Below are 20,595 nucleotides of genomic sequence, written 5' to 3'. Positions count from 1 at the left end.
AGTAGGACCTACTGCCCGTGTGCGACTCTGTCGTTGGTGTTTTCTTTTGTAAGTCCCACTTTTAAAACAATTTATTTAAATTCTAGTTATTAAAAATTTTTTTTTCAACGTTTATTTATTTTTGGGACAGAGAGAGACAGAGCATGAACGGAGGAGGGGCAGAGTGAGAGGGAGACACAGAATCGGAAACAGGCTCCAGGCTCCGAGCCATCAGCCCGGAGCCCGACGCGGGGCTCGAACTCCCGGACCGCGAGATCGTGACCTGGCTGAAGTCGGACGCTCAACCGACTGCGCCACCCAGGTGCCCCTAAATTCTAGTTATTAACGTGACTGTGTTTAACCGACGGAGTGAATGGGTCCCTGTGTGTGAAGGGATGCCTGTGTCCCAGGGCAGCTGGTCAGTCCCTGTGTGTGTCTGACCTTGTGTGTGAGAGAATGGCTGTCAAATCCCCTGCTCCCTTCTATGACGGTGTGTGTTTGGCTCCACCTGTGCACCCCTGTTGCCCTCCTTCTTTTGTCCCCATGCTCAGCAAAATCCCGTGTCCTCATCCCTCACTTCCTGGCCTCAGACTGTCCCCTCCGTGCGCTCTGCGTGGCCTTTGTTCCGGAAGTCCCTGGAAATTTCTCTTTCCAGTGCCTGCTCTTGTCACAGCCGGTGGTTGGTTCGTCGTATCCTCCTACTGCCCAGGGACCCCGCGGACCACCCCTTCCTCTGGAAACAGCACACAGACTCAGTGTTCTGCCCCCCTCACTGGCCACTCTGCCCTCTCTGTTGGGACCTTCAAATGTCAGCAGGCACACAACTCGGGCCTTAGCTCCCGTGTCTTTTCTATTTTCTTCCAAGTTCCATGTTCCCAGGCTGTAAGTACCAGGGAAACCTTAGTGTCTCTTCCGACACCGACTCCCTCTCCTCCCGTCCCCCACCTGTCTTGTCACACGTCTCCTGGCAGGTCGGACCTCACACGTGACATCCATCCTCTGCTTCGAACCTTCCAGTGGCTTCCCTAAACAAAGCCCCAAGTTGCCTGTCCCTCTGGCTGCCTCTCCATTCACTCGCCCCATTGCTCACTGTGTTGAAGCTACACATTTCTCATTGTCCCTTAAGACACCAACCTCATTCTCGTCTCTGGGTTTTTGTACTTGGTGTTACCTCTGCCAGCAGCCGCTCCCCTAACTCTTCCCTCGGCTCCTTTTCTGCCTTCTGGCCTCAACCAAAAATGACACTTCCCCAGAGGGGCCTTCCCCGACCATGTTAGCTAAAGCAGGGCTCTTCTCAGCCGCCTGCCACGTTCCTCATCTTCCTAGCGCTTCCAGAAGCGGATCACCTTACTGACCGGGCTCTTGTTCAGCGTCGCGGTCCCCAGTTGCAGTGGGAGGTCCAGGGGGCAGTGCTTTGCCCGCTGCCGTGGCCGGCATTTCGAATGGTGCCTGGCACACCATAGCTGCTTGATAAATCTTTGTTGACGTCCTCCTGAGTCTCTGCCCTGATCACCTGGATCCTTTGCTGGGCCCCTTCCTGAAGCAGAGGCCTGGAGTTGAGCTTTCCCCGGAAGTCGGGTTCCACTCCCAGCCCAAGGGCCCATGGGCTGCGGGATTCTGGACCCACTCCTCAGGCTTTTTCTGAGCTGACATGTCCTCCTGTGAGAAGGCATCTCTCTCTCTCTCTCTCTGTCTCTCTCTCTCTCTGTCTCTCTCTTCTGGAATTATCTCCGAAGGCCCGGCGGAAGGCTAAGCCAGCTCAGCTATAATATTGACAAAGGGGTAGGTGTGGCCCGCGGTGGGCGGGGCAGACGCGGGAAGCCGGCCACGCCCCTTCCGGCCTCGCCCCCAGGATCGCGGCGCTCTGGTTGTCCAGTGGCTGTCCCAGGTCTCATCAGAGTCCCCTCCGAGACAGATGCTCCTCGTGGAGACCAGGTCCTGCAGGCGGTGCGCCCCTCCGGAGTTCAGACGAGGCGTGGGGGCGCCCCCACGAGGGAGCAGATGGGGCGTGGGGTGGGACTGCCTGGGGTCTGAGTCCCACTACCTGAAAACATCCGGACCCCACGCCTTTCAGGAGAGCAGCCCACGTGGGCCCCTACATCTGGTTACAGGTCACGGAGGAGCAGTGACACCGTCACCAGGGCCCAAGAGCGACTCTTCGGAGGGCCCCGTGGTGGGAACCGCTAGGGACCGAGGAAGGGGGGGGGGGTCTGTCGCTGTGCCCTCAGGGCCACCATTCTGATGGGCCTAATGGAGCCCGAGGATAGCCCCCAAAAGAGCCCTGGGTCCCTGCATTCAAGGAGGTGTCGCTGCTTTGCGTTCCTGCGGCTCCGGCTGTGTGACTATGTGATTGTCCAGCCATGCCCCATCAAGGCACCGCTAGGACCAGGATAGGGGGCTGGGAAGTGGCAAGGCCCAGTTAGGTTGGTGGGCATATTCACTCTGCTCCCCACCTCAGTGTAAAAGCAGGGAGCTGCGGGCCATGTGTGGCTCTTAGGAGCCCCTCCCCACCCCTGCCTTGGGAAAGGCTCCCAGTGCCCCTGTGGGGTTTTCTTTGTAATTTTCTGGGTTTCCTGACCTTTTAGCAATGACCACGTATGGCTGATCCTTCCGGTAAAGCAATACGTGCCATTTCCTCTAAGCCCTGTCCGTAACTCCTTTGCTGTATCTGGGTGTCAGGCCTGAGACAGCGTGGGGGACTTTTCTTTCCTTAGGCCTTGCTGAAACTTTGAGTCTTCTGGGGCACTTGAAGATACGATGCCCACTCTCAGGGGTTGGGCCTCAGGTGATTGTAATGGGGATCCAGAGCCGAGAATCACTGGGCTGAGAGATGGGGCTGTAATGGAAGTCTGGACGGAAAACCCTGGAGCCCACATATCCTCCTCCTGAGTGCTGGAGGGTCCGGTTATGTTCTCCTTGAGATCAGGCTGGTGGCCATGCCAACTGGTGGCTCTGGGCTTGAGCAGCCTATTGGCCCCCGGGAAAGCCCCAGCACAGGAGATCCGCCCTGTACGCATCCCAGTCATTCCGCATCCCAGTCATTCCGAGGACTCTGCCCAAGCCCCCAGTGCATCCCCCATCCATCAGCTCAACAGGCTGTCTTCCTAGGTTGGCTTTTCCCGGCTACTCCTCCCCTCCCCTCCTTGCCTTCCTGCCCATTGTTTGGTCCTAGAATATGTGCTCAAACAAGAAAACATCAGGAGGAAAATCTCAGCCTGCCCACGTCCCAAATAAGTGACCCTTGATGACGTATGATTCCTTCCCCCCATCCAGAGGATCTACGGACATTCGCGGGGCACCTCAGCTTCAGGGGCTGCCATTACTCTCAGTATTTGTGTGTTTGGCTGTACACGGAGGTGGGAAGCAGTTGTGGGTACGGGGGCGATGCCAGAGAGGGCAAGAGGAGGGAAAGCTGGGGTGACTTCTCTGGCCGGACAGTTTCCCCACTGGACAGGGCACGGGGGGGGGGGGGGGGGGGGCGGGGCATGGCACAGACTGGCTGTGGGGGATTCCGGGGGGTTTTGTCTTTGGTAAATACGTTTCCTGGGCCGACCCACACGCTGTGTACTATGTGGTTTGGGATGAGTGAATGTGCCGGTGGAAGCCTGTGACCGAACGACTGCGCAGCAGTTTCCCTGGCCTCAGTTTTTCTCATCCACCGAAATGGGTGAGACCCAATGAGACTGTTGCCACCGGTGTCTTTTGCTATCTGAATCAGGGAGCTCTATGAAGAAACAGTCCTGAGAGTGTGTGGCCATGCCCTGGCTCTGCCGCGACTCCCCGGCAGAGGGGCACTGGCTGCCCCTCTCACCTTCGTGCACAGAGGGGCTGAGGGCAGGGCCTGGAGAGTGTCCCACTGGGGGAACGCGGTCTTGAATATCCTTACTCTTTCTATCCCTTGCTGTGCTCCAGCTGGCAATCCCAGCATCTCAGGCAGCGCGCCCAAGGCTCTGGGTTTAGGGTACCTTACTCCACACACAATGCTGGTGGCGCCGACGGGGCGCCCGGGGAGGGGGGGGTGCTGTGTTCTCTCTGCGTGTGGAAGCCGGGAGCCACAGGGGGAGCCACACTGCTTCCGACTGGGGAGACGCCACCAGGGGGCTTAACACTGGGCGGGACAGTTTTCCAGCCTTCCCTGGGTCATGGTGCATGGCCCCTGGGGCTGCTGCAGCCCGCCCCCCTCCCCCCCCCCTCCCCCCCCCCCCCCCCCCCCCCCCCCCCGGTCTGCCCAAGCTGGGGCCCCAGGAGCCCCGAGGCGCTGGCTTGAGGCCCGCGCAGGGGGAGGGAACAGAGAGGGGGAAGAGACGCCGGCGCCGGAGAAGCAGTCCATCCACAAGAGGGCGCAGTTTCACGTGTTTATTTTTGGCAGGAAGGAAATCATTGCAAACCTCTCGACGGACAAGGCTCGCCCTTGGAAACGTGCACATTCCACATGTATTTCCCAAGTAACGCTGGCTTGTTTATCACATTCAAATGTCCAACAGAAATCCACGACTACCCAGGCACCAGAATCTCCACTACGGGGGGGGGGGGGGGGGAGGGGGGTGTTAGTCTGCAGAGAAGCTCCCTGGAGAACGAACAGGAACGGACCCCATCAAATTTACAGCGAGATAGGAGCAGAGGCAGCCAGTGGGTTTTGCTCGGGTAACTACAAGCACGTCAAGCCATCCACTCTCTTCTCGAACCCTGGCATGCCAACTGCCCATCACAGCACCTTTAAAAGCAGAGGCACAAACGTCACGAGTGTTTGACCCTATAGGGCTGTGTGGTTCTAGATTTTATCAGAGGGCCGTCTTTAAAAATAGAGGGTCTTCGATGTTGCCAGGTTATATAGACTTACAGATTTCTTTTTCCAGACCAGCAGTTCAAATGCTGCAACCATGACAAGTCAGTGTCATCAGGGCCTCACGTCTCCAAAGTCACCTCATCAAAACTGCACTGTGTCAAAGGAGCTTCCCCACCAACCATGGGTTGTGACAGGTGGTGTTCCTCCTTGGGATACAGATACATGGTTTACAAACAGCTAATGTGTGAAACCGCAGATCAACACGGAGGATTCCCGAACAACGGAAGACAGAGCAGTGACAACCTCGGATGCCTGGGCACCTCCACTCAAGGCCCGGCCAGAGACGCCATAACATCACCGGGGCGGAGTCCACAACCCAACATATCTCGCCCCAGATCTTAATGTAAAAAATACTTGTCCAGGAGACTATATATTAACCTGGTACCAAAAGGGCCGTGGAGACTCAGGAGGTCGGGTTTCTCTTTTGGTTGAAGAGTTGGGGCGGCGGGGGGGGGGGGGGTATTTTGGTAACATGGGAAGCAATATGGCACAGAGAAATAGCTAATAGGGTTCATTAGGTTTTAAAGCCCACAATTTAATAAAAGGTAATAATTAAAAACAATACCCGTATTTACCTTAAAAAACATAAACCCCAAACATTCATCTCATTTCTTGGCCTTATGTTAGAATTCTATTGCTTCATTTACATGTAGATGATTAAAAATATAGAGAGAGATCTAGATATTCTGGTTATGTACACAAAGCAGAATCGAGGGTTAAAACAAAAATGGAATTTTGGAGTGTGGTCAAATAAGGTGCACAGAATCCAGAACCCTCGGGGGGGGGGGGTCTGCTGGCCCCCCCCTCCCCGAGACACTCTGTGTCCTGTGATGGCAGGAACCGGGCTCCATCCCCCACAATCGTGCAATGGTGCTCACGGTTTCAAGAACTACTAGGTGCAGTGTTTGGCTCAAGCTTGCCAGTGTCTTCACTCCGTCTCTGAGAAGTGGGACACTGTTCCTAGGTCCGATTCCCCTGAAATACTCTAGAACTTCGTCCTCTCTGCCCCCTGTTCCAGAGAAGACCTCACGGTGCCAGCAGAGAAGAGGGCATGGCTGAGGGTCTGAGGCTCTCACCAGGACCGATTTCTGTGTGGATATCAACACACGACAGACACTGGACTGCAACATTCGAGACATTTAAGGCAGCGGGTTGACTTAATGACTAGTTTTCCAGATCAAGGGTTATGGCGTGTGCAGATCCGCCATGGAACTGCCGTGGTCTGTGCTGATGCGAGCAAGGGGCTGTTTCTACTTTAACTGGCATGTGGGTTACTGGATTCTGCACACTCAGAAAGCTGGGGGACCCGGTCACCCCCGAATACTTATTTCTCTTCTGAATGCACGGCAGTCCGCGGACCAAAGTGCTGTCGGGAGGACACGATTGGCAGCTGGCTTCGTTATCTTGTGAACGAAAGCGAGAACAAAATTTTACTTCGACCCCCATTTCCATACTTGCTAGCGCCAGTCGCTTCCACCAGAACTCTGGCGGAGGCCCAACCCACAGAGGACTAAGGCAATGGTGCCGACACGAAAGGGTTCTTCTAAATTACTTTTAAGAGCAATACTTTATAGACTGTCTTGTCACTGGGAAAGGCTGCAGAGGAAGCCCCGGCCCGGGGAGGGCACCCTTCCTCTCCCTGGCTCGGGGCGAGGGGTTCCACCTCTAGACAGGTTTCCCCAACCCCAGGCTGTGCTTCAAAAGAGAAGACCAAGAGGGGACCTGGGCCACGTCAGCGGGGTGGCCGGGGGAGGCCACGGGTTCTCGAGAGAGAACGGTCGGCTCATCACGGTCTCTGATGTCGACTGCAGTCGGAAACCAACACCACGCCCGTGTGGCACGCTGGCCCCTTTGTCTTTGTTCCCTTCTGAACTCCCATGGCCAGAGCCGGGCAAGGGGGACTCTTGGTGCAGTCCTGCGGTGGGGCGGGACACCTACGTTTCTGACCCTGTCCGAGTCTGCAGCTTAGCAGTGAGCAGATTCTGAGCATAGGCACAGTGGCAAAGAACAGTGTAACAGCCGCTGGTCAATTCCATTTGGTGGCAGCGCAATAGCAGCAAAGAAAATTCCCAAACAGCTCCGTGTGTATCCAGCTTTTGGAAAGGAAAACATTTTTAAAAAAATCAATAAACAGGTTGTTTGTTTGTCTTTTTTTAAATATCCAAGGGTTTCAGAGTTTCTGGTAACTGCTCTACCCAGAACGACGACGACACAACAGAAAACACACAGGAGTACGGCAGTCGTGTGGGAGCAGAAGTGACGATGCCACTTTTCAAGGGGGGGAGACTGGGACCTCAAGACAAATGTGTCCCCATCAGAAACAATAGCAATAACATAAAAGAAGCTGCCGTTCCCTAAAGGGCCGAGCCGCACAACTGCAGATACATTCCAAACTGGGTCAGTAATGAATGGAGGCACCGCCGTGGTCGCCGCGACTCCTGTCGGGAGCCCGGCCCTACAACATGCCACAGGGCGTCTGAGCGGTCACACCTGTTGGGAGACAGGCTTCTATGACTCACCTCCAGCCCTAGCCGCCCCGCCCCCCCAGGTTCTAGAAAATTGTTGTAGTTGTCTTCTTAGAGAATCTAAGACAATAAAAGACTAAAAGATGTCTGGAAATATGTTGTGTAGAAAAATTAACTCTCAGCTTAAAATAACATTCAAAAAGGCACTTCATCCTGTAGGAAAGAGATTCTGAGTTGGGTCAGCTGCTCCGAGCTGGGATAGAAAGGGACCGGTTGTCTGCTTGGAAGGGGGGATGGGCAGTTGAAAGGAAGTCCGATAGATATCAAGCTTTTTCTTTTTTTTTTTTTTTTCCATTTTTTTCTTTTTGGTATGTTTTAAGAAAAGCAAATACCGTAAAATGCATGTCCCTTTATGAAATCTGTTAAAAGAGTTCATCTTAAAATAGTGTTTCTGTTCTTAAAAAATAAAACAGGTAGGTATGGCCACTTTGACCTCGCGGCCTGGAGCACGGAGTGTCCTCGCTCCAGGCAGGTCCCCCGAGGCCGAGGTCCCGGAGCGCATGGGCGGGGCGGGCGGAGGCCGGCGCTACCTGTCACAGAGTCTGTGCAGCATGCTGTACACGTCGTCTTCCCGGCTCAAGCCCTCGAAGAAGGGGATGAGGTCCAGCAGCTCTGTGTCCGTCATGTCATCGAACCAGGACTGCACGGGCACCTGGAAGACAGGGTGTGGAGGGGGCAGCTGAACCGTGCCCGGCACCGGGGGCAGCTCCTAGCCCGACTGGTGCCCGCACGTTTAGCATTTTCTTTGGTAAGGAGGACGGGTGTCTAAAAAGCATCATCGTCACCATCTTGTTTGTTCTCTCCCGTCCCAACTAAGGTGGATCCAGAGCTACCTGGTTCAGGAAGAAGGCAGAGTTCAGTGTGTTTGCTTTTTAAGTGAAGTGTAAATGTCAGTGTGTGTGCGTCTGCTTGTTTTGCTCTCCTGCCACAGAAAAGGCGGCCACGGCGCGGAGTGTATGAGAGCTGGCCTTGCCACCTGCCAGTTTCAAAAGCTCTTTCCGCTGCGTCTAACAGCTCCTTACCCCTCAGAGCACTTGGAGCCACAGCTACCTGCCGGCCACTGACACCACGGAGCCCGCAAACCGGGCACGGCGAGGCTTCCGATTGTGCCGCACAGCCAAAAGCAGAGAATTTCCTCCCATCCTTAGCAGCGATCGGTTAAAAGGAGAAGTATAAAATTTCAGGACAGTCTGAGCTCTGAGCACAGACAGGATTTTCCCTTAGTTTTAGACGTGGGGGGTGGTGGTGGTAATGGGTAGCAGCCAGCGGTGCAAAAGAAGAGATGTAAAAAGGAATTTGGGGAAAGCGAAGGAGTTCACAAAAGTAACATTTTGGGCCCTTTGAAGGACTGCTCAGAAACGAAACGATTCATTGTATAATTAAAAAATAGGGGTGCCTGGGTGGCTCAGTCGGATAAGCATCCAACTTGGTTTCAGCTCAGGTCATGATCTCACGGTTCGTGGGACTGAGCCCCACACTGGGCTCTGTGCTGAGAGCATGGAGCCTGCTTGGGATTCTCTTTCTTTCTCTTTATGCCCCTCCCCCACTTGTTTTCTCTCTCTCTCTCTCTCTCTCTCTCAAAATAAAAAAATATATATAAACAAGGTAAGGATTAACAAAAAAATGACTACTCCTAGGGGAAGGGCAGGAAAGAGGGAGAAGGCAGACATGGACACAAGACTTCTCCAAATTTATCTCTGTTGGTAGCTTTGATGTTGGAATCATGGAAATGTGTTACATAATTGAAATAAAATTAAACCATTAAGAAAAGAAAGCAATAAAAAATGAACCCAAGGTGCATATAAACTTGGTGACATAACCACACTGAGAATTATTTCAAGTGATTTTAAAACGTAGTGTTCTGTCCGTACATTTCTCAAAGACACCCTAAGTGCATGCAATTGTCTTAGTAGTAGTAATAATATTAGTACTCTATTTGGAAACTATTAAACATATACTATACAATAAGTCAAATATGTAATGAAGTGTTAATATATTTAGGAACCCAGAATTTCAGCACAAGAGAAGGAGATACAAATACAAAAATAAAACCAAAGAAATTAAATAAAAACTGTTATAACACTGAACTGGAAAAACAATATGAATTTATGATTTAATTTTAATTCTAAAAATATATATATATGTTAGCTCTGTCTAGTATAAAAGGCCAGAAGCAAAGGACATCTCAGCAACAATAAGAGTCCATCCAAACTGTGGTCTCTCAATACCATTCCCACTAATAGGAACAAGGCTCTATAGAAAAGTGGTTGATTCCAGGGTGGAGGTAAGAAACGGACAAGACGAGCCTGGAATATCTTGTTGCACCAGAAGCAGGAAGCTTTCAAAGACTATCGTTATTTGAAGGGATGTCCGCTGTCCAAAGGTGAACGAACATTTGAGCATACAAAAGAATAATAAATGTATTAAGTTATAACAATGAAAAATGCTTGAGTTCATCATAATGCCCCCCTCCTCCAAAATTCACTGGCTACTTTTGGAAGCTGCTAGACCATCGACTCATTACTCTGAAGATTAAAGAATTAAAGAAAAAGAACCAAGACATTACCCTGACTTCCCGATTCAAACATTCAAACTGAATTTAGGGTAATCAAGTAGTCGACGAGGGCAAATTCGATTTAAACAAAAAAAGGGGGGGGGGAGTTCTGGCCAACACACGTGGAAAGAATGATAGAATTTAGAAATCGCCATTTCGCAATTCTTAATGAAACAGTTGATGTAGGCAATGATCATCAACGACCGCTCAATTTCTAGGTCAAAGGTTGATGGGAAATTTAAAAACAGTAGGATCAGGCTAACAACACCTGACTCCAAAGATCAATTTGAAGTCTTTAAAAGTGGGACAGCCTGACATGATATGCCTCCTAATGTGATAGCATACTAAGTACACAATACCACCTGTGATGTGTTCTTGAAAAAACAAAACTGAACCTGCACTGAATTAGGCAGTAGTGCTCTAAGTACTTGTTCAAGGGAAACATGGGAAACCAGCACGAGGCTGCAACCAGACAAATCCAGAAGAGAGGACATTTCTGTAAGACAAATAACCAGACTTTCTTCAACCAGTAAACAGGACAGAAGAAAAAGGGAGAGGGGAGGGAGAACTGTTAAGATTATACGCATTATTAACCAAAGCAGTGCATGGACCTTGCTTGGTTCTGATTTAAACAGTCCAAATGCAGGACATTTCGAGATGATAAGGAAAATATGAACACAGTCTGGATATTAGAGAGTATTAAGAAACTGTTAGCTCTGTCAGATGGGATAATGGAATTGTGATTGTATTAAGAAGTAATCCTTATCTGTTAAGAGACACATGACAAAATGCATTACGATGAATTTGATTAACTCACTATAATGAATGCATGTAAATATAATAAATTTGGAACGTTTACTCAAATAATCATTACTCACTAACTGAATCTAGCTTGAACTCAGTTCTTTGCTATATGGGGAGCCACAGAGCTCTGGATTCAAGGAAAGGACGCTGGGGGGGGGGGGGGGTCTTTTGTTTAGTGTGAGAAGCCCAGGCTCGGGAGGAAGCCTGCTCTCCGGGAAAGGCTGCCTGAGCTGAGGGCCAGTGTGGCGGTCCTGCTGATGGCTGGCAGTCACCAGCGGGGTTGGCTGACCTCCCTTTCCCTGGAAACGTAGGACGGGAGGTGGGAGAGCATGTCTCTCTTGCTTGGACAGTCATGCTGCACCCAGTGGGGACTGTCACACTCCGGGGAGTTTTAGGTAGGAGATGTCCCCACTGTATACTTTTCAGACATCATTGTGAGGTGGGAAAGCTTGGCAGGCTTGTCTGAAGGCCTTTATCGAGGTGTTTCACTCATTCTTGTTTAAGAACGTCTTCTGCTGAAGAGGTAGCCAGGCCTTTTGAGTCTACGGGAGCCATGAGCCAGCTCCAGGAGGTTCGCGACGGAACCCTTCTCAGGAACAACATTAACAACGCTAAGATGCAGCCCCACTGAGCACTCACCCATCACAGGCACTGTTCCAAGTGCTTTCCACGCTCTGTCACGCTCGATCCTCCAACCTTCCTATGGGTCAGCGCCCCCAGAATTCCCATTTGGTGGACGAGGCAACTAAGGCTCAGTGAGGTGAACGAACTGGGTCAGTGTCACGCAACTGCTAAGTGGCAGAACTGGGGTTTCACCAAGGCCAGGCCAAGAGAGCTGGTGCAGATGCTTGAGAGCACGAAGGAGAAGCTGGACGGGCCCCCCCCCCCCCCCCCAGCCCCGTGCTCTCCCCCGGGGCTACTTACTGCGTTCTCAGGATGGAAGATGTAGGAGGCCGGAGAATTGTCCACGATGATCACTTTGCTCAGCTCCCGGCCCAGGCGACTCAGGTCTTTCACGTAGTTGCCACGATGGAAGACGCACGATTCTCTGAAGAGCCGGGCCCGGAACACGCCCCAGCGGTCCAGCAGGTCGGCCACGGGGTCTGCGTACTGGAAAGCAGGAGTCGTGGTGAAGGCCGGGCGCCTGGAAGAGCCCAGAGACCTGCCCTACTACAGCAAGATCCACATTACTTTTCCAGACAGGGGTTCACATAATTGGACATGTTTTAGGATCCTGCTTGCTTTCCTCTCCATGTGTGTAAGACAGCCTGGCTGCTGCAACTTCTCTCACTTCTCATATCCAGTCCGTCAGAAGTTCTTGGCGGTTCCGCCACCAAGAGTATCTTGAATCCACTTGCATCTGTATATACCGCCCGGCTCCCGGTGTGTGTAACCTCTGCCTGGGCCAGCTGCGTGAGCCTCTCAAAGGGCCTGCCCGCTCCCCCTTGCGTCTCCTTTGCAGCCCACGCAGCTGCTCCTCTCACGTCCCATCACCCCTGCTTACGACACCCCGCCGCGGACCCACCGGCCCTGGAGTAAGGCCCGCACTCCTCGGGGCCCGCCCTGTCCCGCACGGCCACGGCTACGTGATGTGTGCCCCTGCTCAGCTCCAGCTCGTCACCCGAGCCGCACTGGCCTTGAACGTGGTCAGAACCCCTGCACCAGTGCTCCCTCCGCACGCAACATTCCCTCCTCAGGTCTCTGCACAAACTTTTCCTTCTGTCCCTTCGCCTTTCGGGTCTTGGCTTTCCTTACCACCCATGTAGAGCCACCTATACCTCCCTTTCTGGCTACCGGGGTCTCACAGTGGCTTCCTTCACAGAGCTCACCACCCCCGGGGATTACCGGATTTTCTCTTCTCTGGCCAGAGCGCAGGCCTTGTCTGGCGTGTTCACCAGGATGTCCCGGGCACCTTGCACCATGCCCACCTCATGGTGGGGGCTCTAAACACTAGTTTTGCCACCGAATGAATGAGTAGACTCTGCATTTGGCTTGTGCGGCATGAGGCCGCACTGCCTCCTACGCGTGCTCTCTGAGGAGCTGGGCCAGACCAGCACCACACAGGGATGGTGCCCAGACACCCACTTCTGTTTACTTGAAGCCCAGGAGGTTTTTTTCAACTTTGTTTTGCTTTTTCAGTGAGAGAGAGAGAGAGAGAGAGAGAGAAAGAGAGAGAGAGAGAGACGGAGAAGGGGAAAGAGAGAATCCCAAGCAGGCTCTATGCTCAGTGTAGAGCCTGATGCGGGGCTCAGTTCCACCATCCCGGGATCACGGCCTGAGCCGAAATCAAGAGTCAGAAACTCAACTGACTGAGTCACGCAGGCGCCCCGCAGAGCCCACGAGTTTTATGGGAGGGAGTGTGGGGCTCACCGTATTTGGCCTTCTCTCATGGCCTGGGGGATTTTCCCAAAGCAAGCTGACCCGGATAAAGAAATAAAGAGGTCATCCCTGAGGGAAAATCTTCATAAATGAAGATGTCGAAAAGACGGGGTTCCCATTGAGTGGCTGGGGCTGGAAGTGAAAGAGAGTGACAGCACAAAGACCAGCAACTCTGCCAGGGAGGCAGGAAGTACCCGGAATGCACGGCAGCCCCCGGGGTGCAGAGAAATGCCAGCACGCTGCAGGATGTGGGGCCACGGGCCTACGGGCAGCAGCTCTAACTCTGTGGCAATGTCCTCCTTTGCCCAGACACATCCCGAGGGGGCAGAGTCCAGGAGCAGGCCATTTCCTGCTGACCAGGCAGGCACTGCAGTTTTCCGCTGGAAAGGGCAGTACCCACCGGTACTAGGAGGCTGACTCTAGGTGGAAATAGTGATTAATTTCCGCATAATTGTGAACACTGGCGGTGGCATACATCCTTCAAGAGAACGTCTGAGTCTGGGGGCTCCAGGCCTTAGAGGTAGATGTGGAGAATGTAAGCTTCATGAGGGCAGGGGCTTTGTCTCCTTTGTTCTCTGCCGTATCCCCAGTGCCTAGTACAGAGCCCGACACACAGGAGGTTCTAAGCAAGTATCTGTTGGGTGAACGAATCAAAAAGGAAACTTAGATGAGGAAACAGACATAGAAGGGCTCTGACATCAGCTCAGGGCTCCTGTGGGTTTCTGGGCTGTGGGCCAGGAGGTCCATGGCACCAATGGTGCTGGCTGGGAGCTGAGCCCAGAGCCAAGAACCGGGGAGCGCCCACCTGTCTGCAGAGCTTGTGCATCAGGGAGGAAAGGGCCGGAAGGCTGCACTTGGGAGCCGACTCAGCTGAGCCAGGCTGGAGTAGCAGTGAGGGAAGGGCTGGAGAGACAGGTGGAGGCGCAGGTGGGAGACGTCCAGGAAGAGACTGAACAAGGATGTTTAAGCGCTGGCGACTACTGCCGAGAAAGAGTGTTTCAATTTTGCCAGCTTCCCCCGCAAACGCCCTCCTAACTCCCACCCCCCAATTCTTAATCTACCACACCGGTGTCATCTTCCTGTTTGTTATTTCTGCAGTTGTCACTTCAGGCTCCTCGGTGCCCCAGAGCCCCGCCAGGAGACCCATCCACGCTACGGTTCGTCTTGGGTGCCATTCATGCAAAAGAGCGCCCACTGGGGAAGATTATGTCTTCCCCGAGGCCATGCTCTTTTTAGTATGCCAAAGTGAGGCCTAGGTTTTGGATTCCCTTTCTACCGAGCTCATGCCCTAAGGCCTGCCAATGAGTCTGGCAGAACGTTGTGCAGGTGGGGCTCCCTCTCATCTCAGCCGTGACTGAGACCTGATTCAGACCAGGAATGCCCCGTCTGGCAAAGCGGTATGTCTGGGCACCTGGGGTCAGAGTCCCCAGCACGCAGAGGAGGAGGGAGCCACCCCGAGCCAGGACATTGTAGGGGGTGGGGAAGGGGAGAGTCCTTGCAGCAGGTCTGGAGATGAGCAGATTGCTAACCTGCGCCCCACAAAGCTCATCCCTGGGGCCACTTCAGAGTCCCCAAGGTGCCCACGGGGACGCTGGTGGCGCCACCAACAAATGATGGCGCTGGCCCCATCAGAGTCAGGATTTGAGGGGTGGTCATGGCAAGGATCTCCTCCGAGGACTGGGGCCCGCCCTCTCCACCTGAGGCACAGCACCTCAGCACACCTGTGAAAGGGCAGACATAACCATACGGGGGGCGGGGGGGGGGTCGTCCTATGCACCTGCTACTTCCTTTAAACAGTGGGGAAGGGCAAAGAAACCACTCTCTTTGGTTAGAGCCAGTGTAGACGCTGGGTCAAAGATTCATACCAAGCTATAAGGCCAAAACATGTGAATTATTTTGTCACCATTAATAATTATGATAATTAAACCCTGAGCACCAGGAGACAGACTTACCACGTGACAGTGCCCGCAGGGCATATGGAGCACAACAGGTGCTCCAGGAACGTTTGCTGAATGAGTCAAGCACGACGCTCTGCCCTTTACAAGTATTATTTCATTTGATCCACCCCAGGTGGTAGAGGAAATCATCCCCAATTTCTAGAAGAAATGGAGTCAAGACAAGTGAAGTCACTTGTCCGAGATCACATGGCTCACTAGGGCAGTCAGAACCCTCCTCTGGCCCGTGCATGTGGCTAAGTCTTGGACACTTATCCTTCCCCAAACCTGTGTAAGCCAATGGAGGACGCAAAGGCTTGAGCCCCTAGCAGGGGTCTGCCAGTCAACAGCCGAGGGGCAGATGCCCTTTCCCAGTTACACGGGACACACTGATTTCCTGGTCTGTGGACATCCAGCTTGAGGTGGCTGCAGGCAGCAACTTCACGGAGCATTTGTTCCAAAGGCTCCCTGTCACCATGGTAATAACCCAGAAGCCTTTCAGGCTGGCGCTGTGCACGTGGCCTGCATCCATCCCATCTGGGGTGGGAAACTGTCACCATGGAAACAGCTTCCCACACCTTAACAGAGGGCTGCCTGGCAGACAGGGGGTCAGGGTGGAGGGGCTGGGGGAGCCCAGCTGGGAGCAGGACGTACCTTGGCCAAGCTGGCAGTAAAGAGCACACACTCAAAGAGCTGGCCCATCCTCTGGAGGAACTCATCCACGTGGGGCCGCTTCAGCACATACACCTGCAACGGCAGCAAACAGGAGGCTGGTCAGTCATGGCAGCTGCTGGGGTGGCCTGGGCCCAACACCCACGTAGGAAGAATTCCTTAAAAGGGAACTGCTTGCTGTCCCCAGCTCTATGGGTGGGGGGGACACCCCAACTGTACGAGGGCTACACAGTCAGATGCGGCACGTTAGGCCACACACACGCTCCTCAGACCGGGCTCCCGGTCTGAGTCTGGTGCACCCTCCTCTGAAGAGGGAAAGGGAAGCTGACCGCGGTACTGGGGGTCTTAGGGATTTTCAGAACCAGTAAGTAGAAGGGTTGTGCCGTGTTTGTGCGAAACGGCTCCTTCTCTCACCCGTGTTTCTCAGTACGTGTTGTGGGTCAGGCCCTATGTGGACACAGGCTACGGCCCAGGGGCCGTCCATTCAGACGTCCAGGCCCGACCCAGTGTCTGGCAGCTCTGGGACAAGCGGCCACCTCGTACCCTCGACTGGAACACCTCTCTCGCCAGAAAGGCCTGGGGTGGGAGCGCAGGCCCAGCAAAGAGGCGAGAGGTGCCTTCCCTGTCAGTGTGGGAAGCCATCCACTTGACGCCACAAAGGTGACTCTACTTGAGCTCGGTACAGAAATAGACTTTGGGGGACGTGACGCCAGCCTACTCCCAGGGCCCCATCAGGAGGGGCCTCCAGGCAGAGGGGGGCAAAGAAGAGGCTTTCCTGGAGTGGCTGGGTGGCTCCGTGCTCCTGACTGGGGAACCTGAACAAATCTGAGGAGACCAGGGAAATGGGAGACAAGGCAAAGCTGGTGAGAGAAGACAGGGAAGGTGGCAGGAGGGAAGAACTAATTAAAACGTGAATAAATTCCATGTGAAATTAGCCACTTCCCTAAAATAAATCAAACTTATTAAAATTCAATTCAGCTCACATTCACGGAGCCCCAGCTCTGCGCTCAGCCTGAAGAAGTTACAAACATGAACAAAACACAGGCCTTGCCCTTGAAGAGCTCACAGTCTAGAGCAGATACAAATAAGAACAAATCAAAATGAGCATGCACATCCAAGTTGTAGTAGAGAGATAAATTAAGGACAATGAACTCCCCTCTCAAGGGGAAGGAATCACAGAAGGTAACATCTGGCCTGGGCCTTGCAGGATGAACAAGAGTTCACCAGGCGGGTAAGGATGAGAAGCAAGCTTCCAGGCAGAGGAGCGGTAGGAGCATGAGACCTGGCCTGAAAGTACCTGGGTGTGAGAGCAAGGCCAGAGCCCTTCGTGACCAGCCCTTTAGAGCCGGGGGACAGACGAAGGGGCTAAAGAGGAAGTGTGAAAGGCAGGTCGGGGGGAGCACATGTGAGGCCGTGAATGGCAGATGTTGCCAGCCGTCTATCCCACGGACTCACAGAGGGGGGACAGGGCTCTGTACCACACGGGGGATGCGTGCATGGCAGAATTCTGCACAGAGCCAGGACTCGGTGGGAAACTTGTGGCCCACTGAAAGACTGGGGTAAGCACGGTCTGTGGCCGCGGGTGGAGTGAAGGGCCAGAGGCCTGGCGGGGGTGCCAGCAGGGCTGTGAGGAGCTGGGAGGCTGGGGGTGGGGCTGGGGCAGGGCTTGTGGCTGCAGTAGCTCCAGGCCCCTGCTTTGTCCATGAGGCTCCTCGGTGCCAGGGAATGGGTGCGGCCTGTGGTCCTCGGTCCCCTTGGGAATGCTGCTTGGAAAGCAAGCTTTGCTACATGCAGAGGGCAGGAGACTGATCTGGGAACTCTGGTGTTGGTGCCTCTGGCAGAGAGGAAGGTCCTGGGCCCGGATGCCGGCGTCCAGGCCCGCGTCCGCGTGCAAGTAACCAAGAATAGGCCCATCGGGACCTGCACAGCCTATCCTGGATTACTTGAACGAGGCCACGGCCTTCGCCAGGGCCTTGGTCCTCCTCTTGGCGCCTGTGGCTTCATTCCCTCAGGAGAGAGGGTTTCTGATCCCACCCCTGGGACCCTGGAGTATCTATCGCCATATGAATCACAGTACAGTCTGGAGGGAGGCTGGGGGAGCCGGGGTGGCTCCTTTGAGAGTGGGCTGGCTGTCGCAGGTCAGGCCCTGAGGGTCATGCTCACAGTTGCAAGGTAAGAAGCAAGGATTAATTTCTCTCCTAATTCTTGCCATGCCAGTGGGCAGCCTCTCCTTTGTCTCCTTATTTTGTAGCAGAAGCCAAGGTAATAAATGAAGCCTTAACTGCTTCTCAGATGCTGAGTTAATTCAGTTGGTGCTTTTGCAAATGTTAAATGCCCAAGTGCCTGTCTTTTGGCTCCCTGCTGGCTTTTAAAAGCATGACATGTGGAGACACTAGAAATAAAGCTGCCTTTCCAAGGGCCAGCTTCCTGGCAAGACCTCCTGCCTGGGAAGGGAAGGGACCAGGGTATCAGGAAAAGAGCCATGGGCCAGGAGGCAAAAGACTGGAAGTCTCATTTTAATTCTTTCCATGATGTGACCTTGAACCAACCCTTTCTCTGGCCGAGCCTCAGTTACCCCATCTGGACAACGACACGGTCGGACCAGCTGATTTCCAAGACATCAACTCTGACACCCTGTCCTCAAGGGCCAAGGAAACTACTGGTGTTGTTAAGGAAAGACATCCTGTTATGGCTCAAGCACCAAGAGAGATTTTCCTTCCTGGGATATAAACACAATCAGGCCAGAGACTCTCCCTTTAAGACCCTGGGTCGACAAGAGGAGGGTCACACCATCCCCGTGGAAAACCTTACAAATCGCCCCTACTCCTCAACTTCCAAGGCTAGGAGTTTTCCCACAGTGTTCCAGTATGTTCATAAATGAAGCTATTCCTGGAGAAGCTTCATGCAGATAAGGGGAAAAAAAACCATCAGAACAAAGACGCGTGCCAATTAACTAGGGCATCTTTATTCAAAGTTGTCTCCTGATCCAAAAACACACATCCTTTTGGTTGGGATTTTGCTAAAGATCCACTGGAGAACATGATGTAGGAGTGACAAGATCAGTCTAGAGTGGCAGGTATTGGAAATTGACATCTCTTCCCAACATCCCACCATAAGTGGGTACTTGTGGCATTTTCCTTTTGCCTGCTAGGAGAGTAGCCGAAAGCCATTACATGAGGAAGTTAATTAGACCATCAAGCTAGGCCAGTGGGGGATATGGAAACTTCTAAAAGTCTGAATCAAATCAAAGAACTATTCAACTTGCAACCACATCTACTATCTACAAATGGATTATAGTTTCCCTTATACACTCAATATAAAGTAAATGCATCAGTGAAAAAAAGAAAGCAGGAAATCACTGTATTTATTTTCCAAAGCTTGCTCCCTTTTGATTCAGTAATAAAAGTGTTGATGAAATGGGAATTTAGAATTAAGTTCATAGGAAACGTAATTACCAAAAAATGCTAATTGCAGCTCAGATTTAGCTTTGATTTCTTACCTGATGTATAGTTCCATCGATTTCAACCGGAACAATAAAATCAGCATTACTAATGGGCTAGAGAGAAAAGAAATTATAATTAATATATCCGAAAGAACAAAATAAAATTGGAAACTTTAGAAAGAATAAGGTTTGCCTGGACCAATGTTTTTATTATTGGAAAAAACAGCTAAACATATTTTTTTTAATGTTTATTTATTTTTGAGAGAGGCAGAGAGAGAGCAAGCAAGCAGGCATGAGCGGGAGAGGAGCAGAGAGAGGGAGACACAGAATTTGAAGCAGGCTTCAGGCTCTGAGCTGTCAGCACAGAGCCCAACGTGGGGCTTGAACCCATGACCCGTGAGATCATGACCTGAACCGAAGTTGGACACTTAACCGACAGCCACCCAGCTGTCACTGGAAAAAAGTTTTAGGTGAAGGATGTTGAAGTATGCTTTGATTCCTTAAAATAAGCACAAGCAGGAAAGCACATTTTTTTCTGTTCTGAATATCGTTAAACTTTCAGCATCTCGGTCCAACCTCTCTATCATCTCCCTGGCCTAAACAACAAAGGTAGGGCAGCCTGGCCAGAGAATGGGGCTCCTCAGAAACTCCAGTTCTCGCCTAGAGCCCTGCCACATGGTGTGGAACCAGGACTGGCCACCAGGGGGAGGAGGTGAGAGCCCAGTGGTCCCAGAGGATTTGCGACTTGGGGGGAAACTGATTTGTATTGGACCCACGGATGTAAGCTGCCCTGTGATGGGCTGCTGGGCAGGAGATGCTGAGCACAGGACACAAAGCAGGGCCACAGACGTGAGGTGAAATCAGAGGCCACAGGCCACGGCCTCGGCTCCTTTCCCTCTGGACCTTCGTTTCTCCTCTCTTCCACAGCTGCGGTAATGGGTCTGATGTGTGCCCATGGCTCCATCTGGTCCTGAGCAGCAGTGATTTCCGCCTTGCCTGGCACCGTCTCCTGCCCTGGGCAGTGGGGAGAGCCGGCCCACCCTGGATTGCTCTGTTCTAAGTAACACAATACCCAGCACAGCCACAAACTTAAGCCTATTTAAAATAAGTCTTTGACAATACTAATGATACTTAAAATGCAAACATGATTATTTCGCCAGTCCTCGTGTGAATCAATACCAGGTTTAACATGAAGTTCTAAACGGAAGTCCGCAAATGAGGTAGCAACTACTCCAATGAACAGGCCCAAGAGACTCAGAACACAAACCCCTGGGACAAATAGGAGAGAGACAGAGGGAAGACAGCACGTGTGCGGTGGCTATTGGGCAGGGGTGCGGACAGGGGTGTGCAGGGCAGAGTCTCTGGTCAGAATCTGAACTGGGGTCTGCTTTTATTAAGCCCATCATCGTACACACATGCATTGTTCTTTGCTAAGTAAACAGAAAATACTAGATCACAGA

General features: G+C 52.6%; 1 protein-coding gene across 4 annotated transcripts in view; it reads right to left on the bottom strand.

Moving 5' to 3' along the window:
• Positions 1-4,321: 4,321 nt before the first annotated feature.
• Positions 4,322-20,595, bottom strand: part of CTDSPL (CTD small phosphatase like) — a 122,124-nt gene continuing 105,850 nt past the window's right edge. For all 4 annotated transcript variants that reach the window (XM_086720439.1, XM_086720441.1, XM_086720442.1 and 1 more), the window contains 5 exons: positions 19,193-19,249; positions 15,676-15,768; positions 11,633-11,818; positions 7,881-8,002; positions 4,322-6,918 (listed from right to left, as the gene is read on the bottom strand). In XM_086720439.1, the coding sequence (XP_086576565.1) occupies positions 6,852-6,918; positions 7,881-8,002; positions 11,633-11,818; positions 15,676-15,768; positions 19,193-19,249 (525 nt within the window). In that variant the 3' untranslated portion in view covers positions 4,322-6,851. The remainder of the gene's footprint in view (positions 6,919-7,880; positions 8,003-11,632; positions 11,819-15,675; positions 15,769-19,192; positions 19,250-20,595) is intronic.

This window comes from Puma concolor, chromosome C2 (genome assembly GCF_028749965.1).
Source record: "Puma concolor isolate L17-30 chromosome C2, mPumCon1.1.hap2, whole genome shotgun sequence".
Lineage (NCBI taxonomy): Eukaryota > Metazoa > Chordata > Mammalia > Carnivora > Felidae > Puma > Puma concolor.
This window is presented reverse-complemented; position numbering and strand designations above follow the sequence as displayed.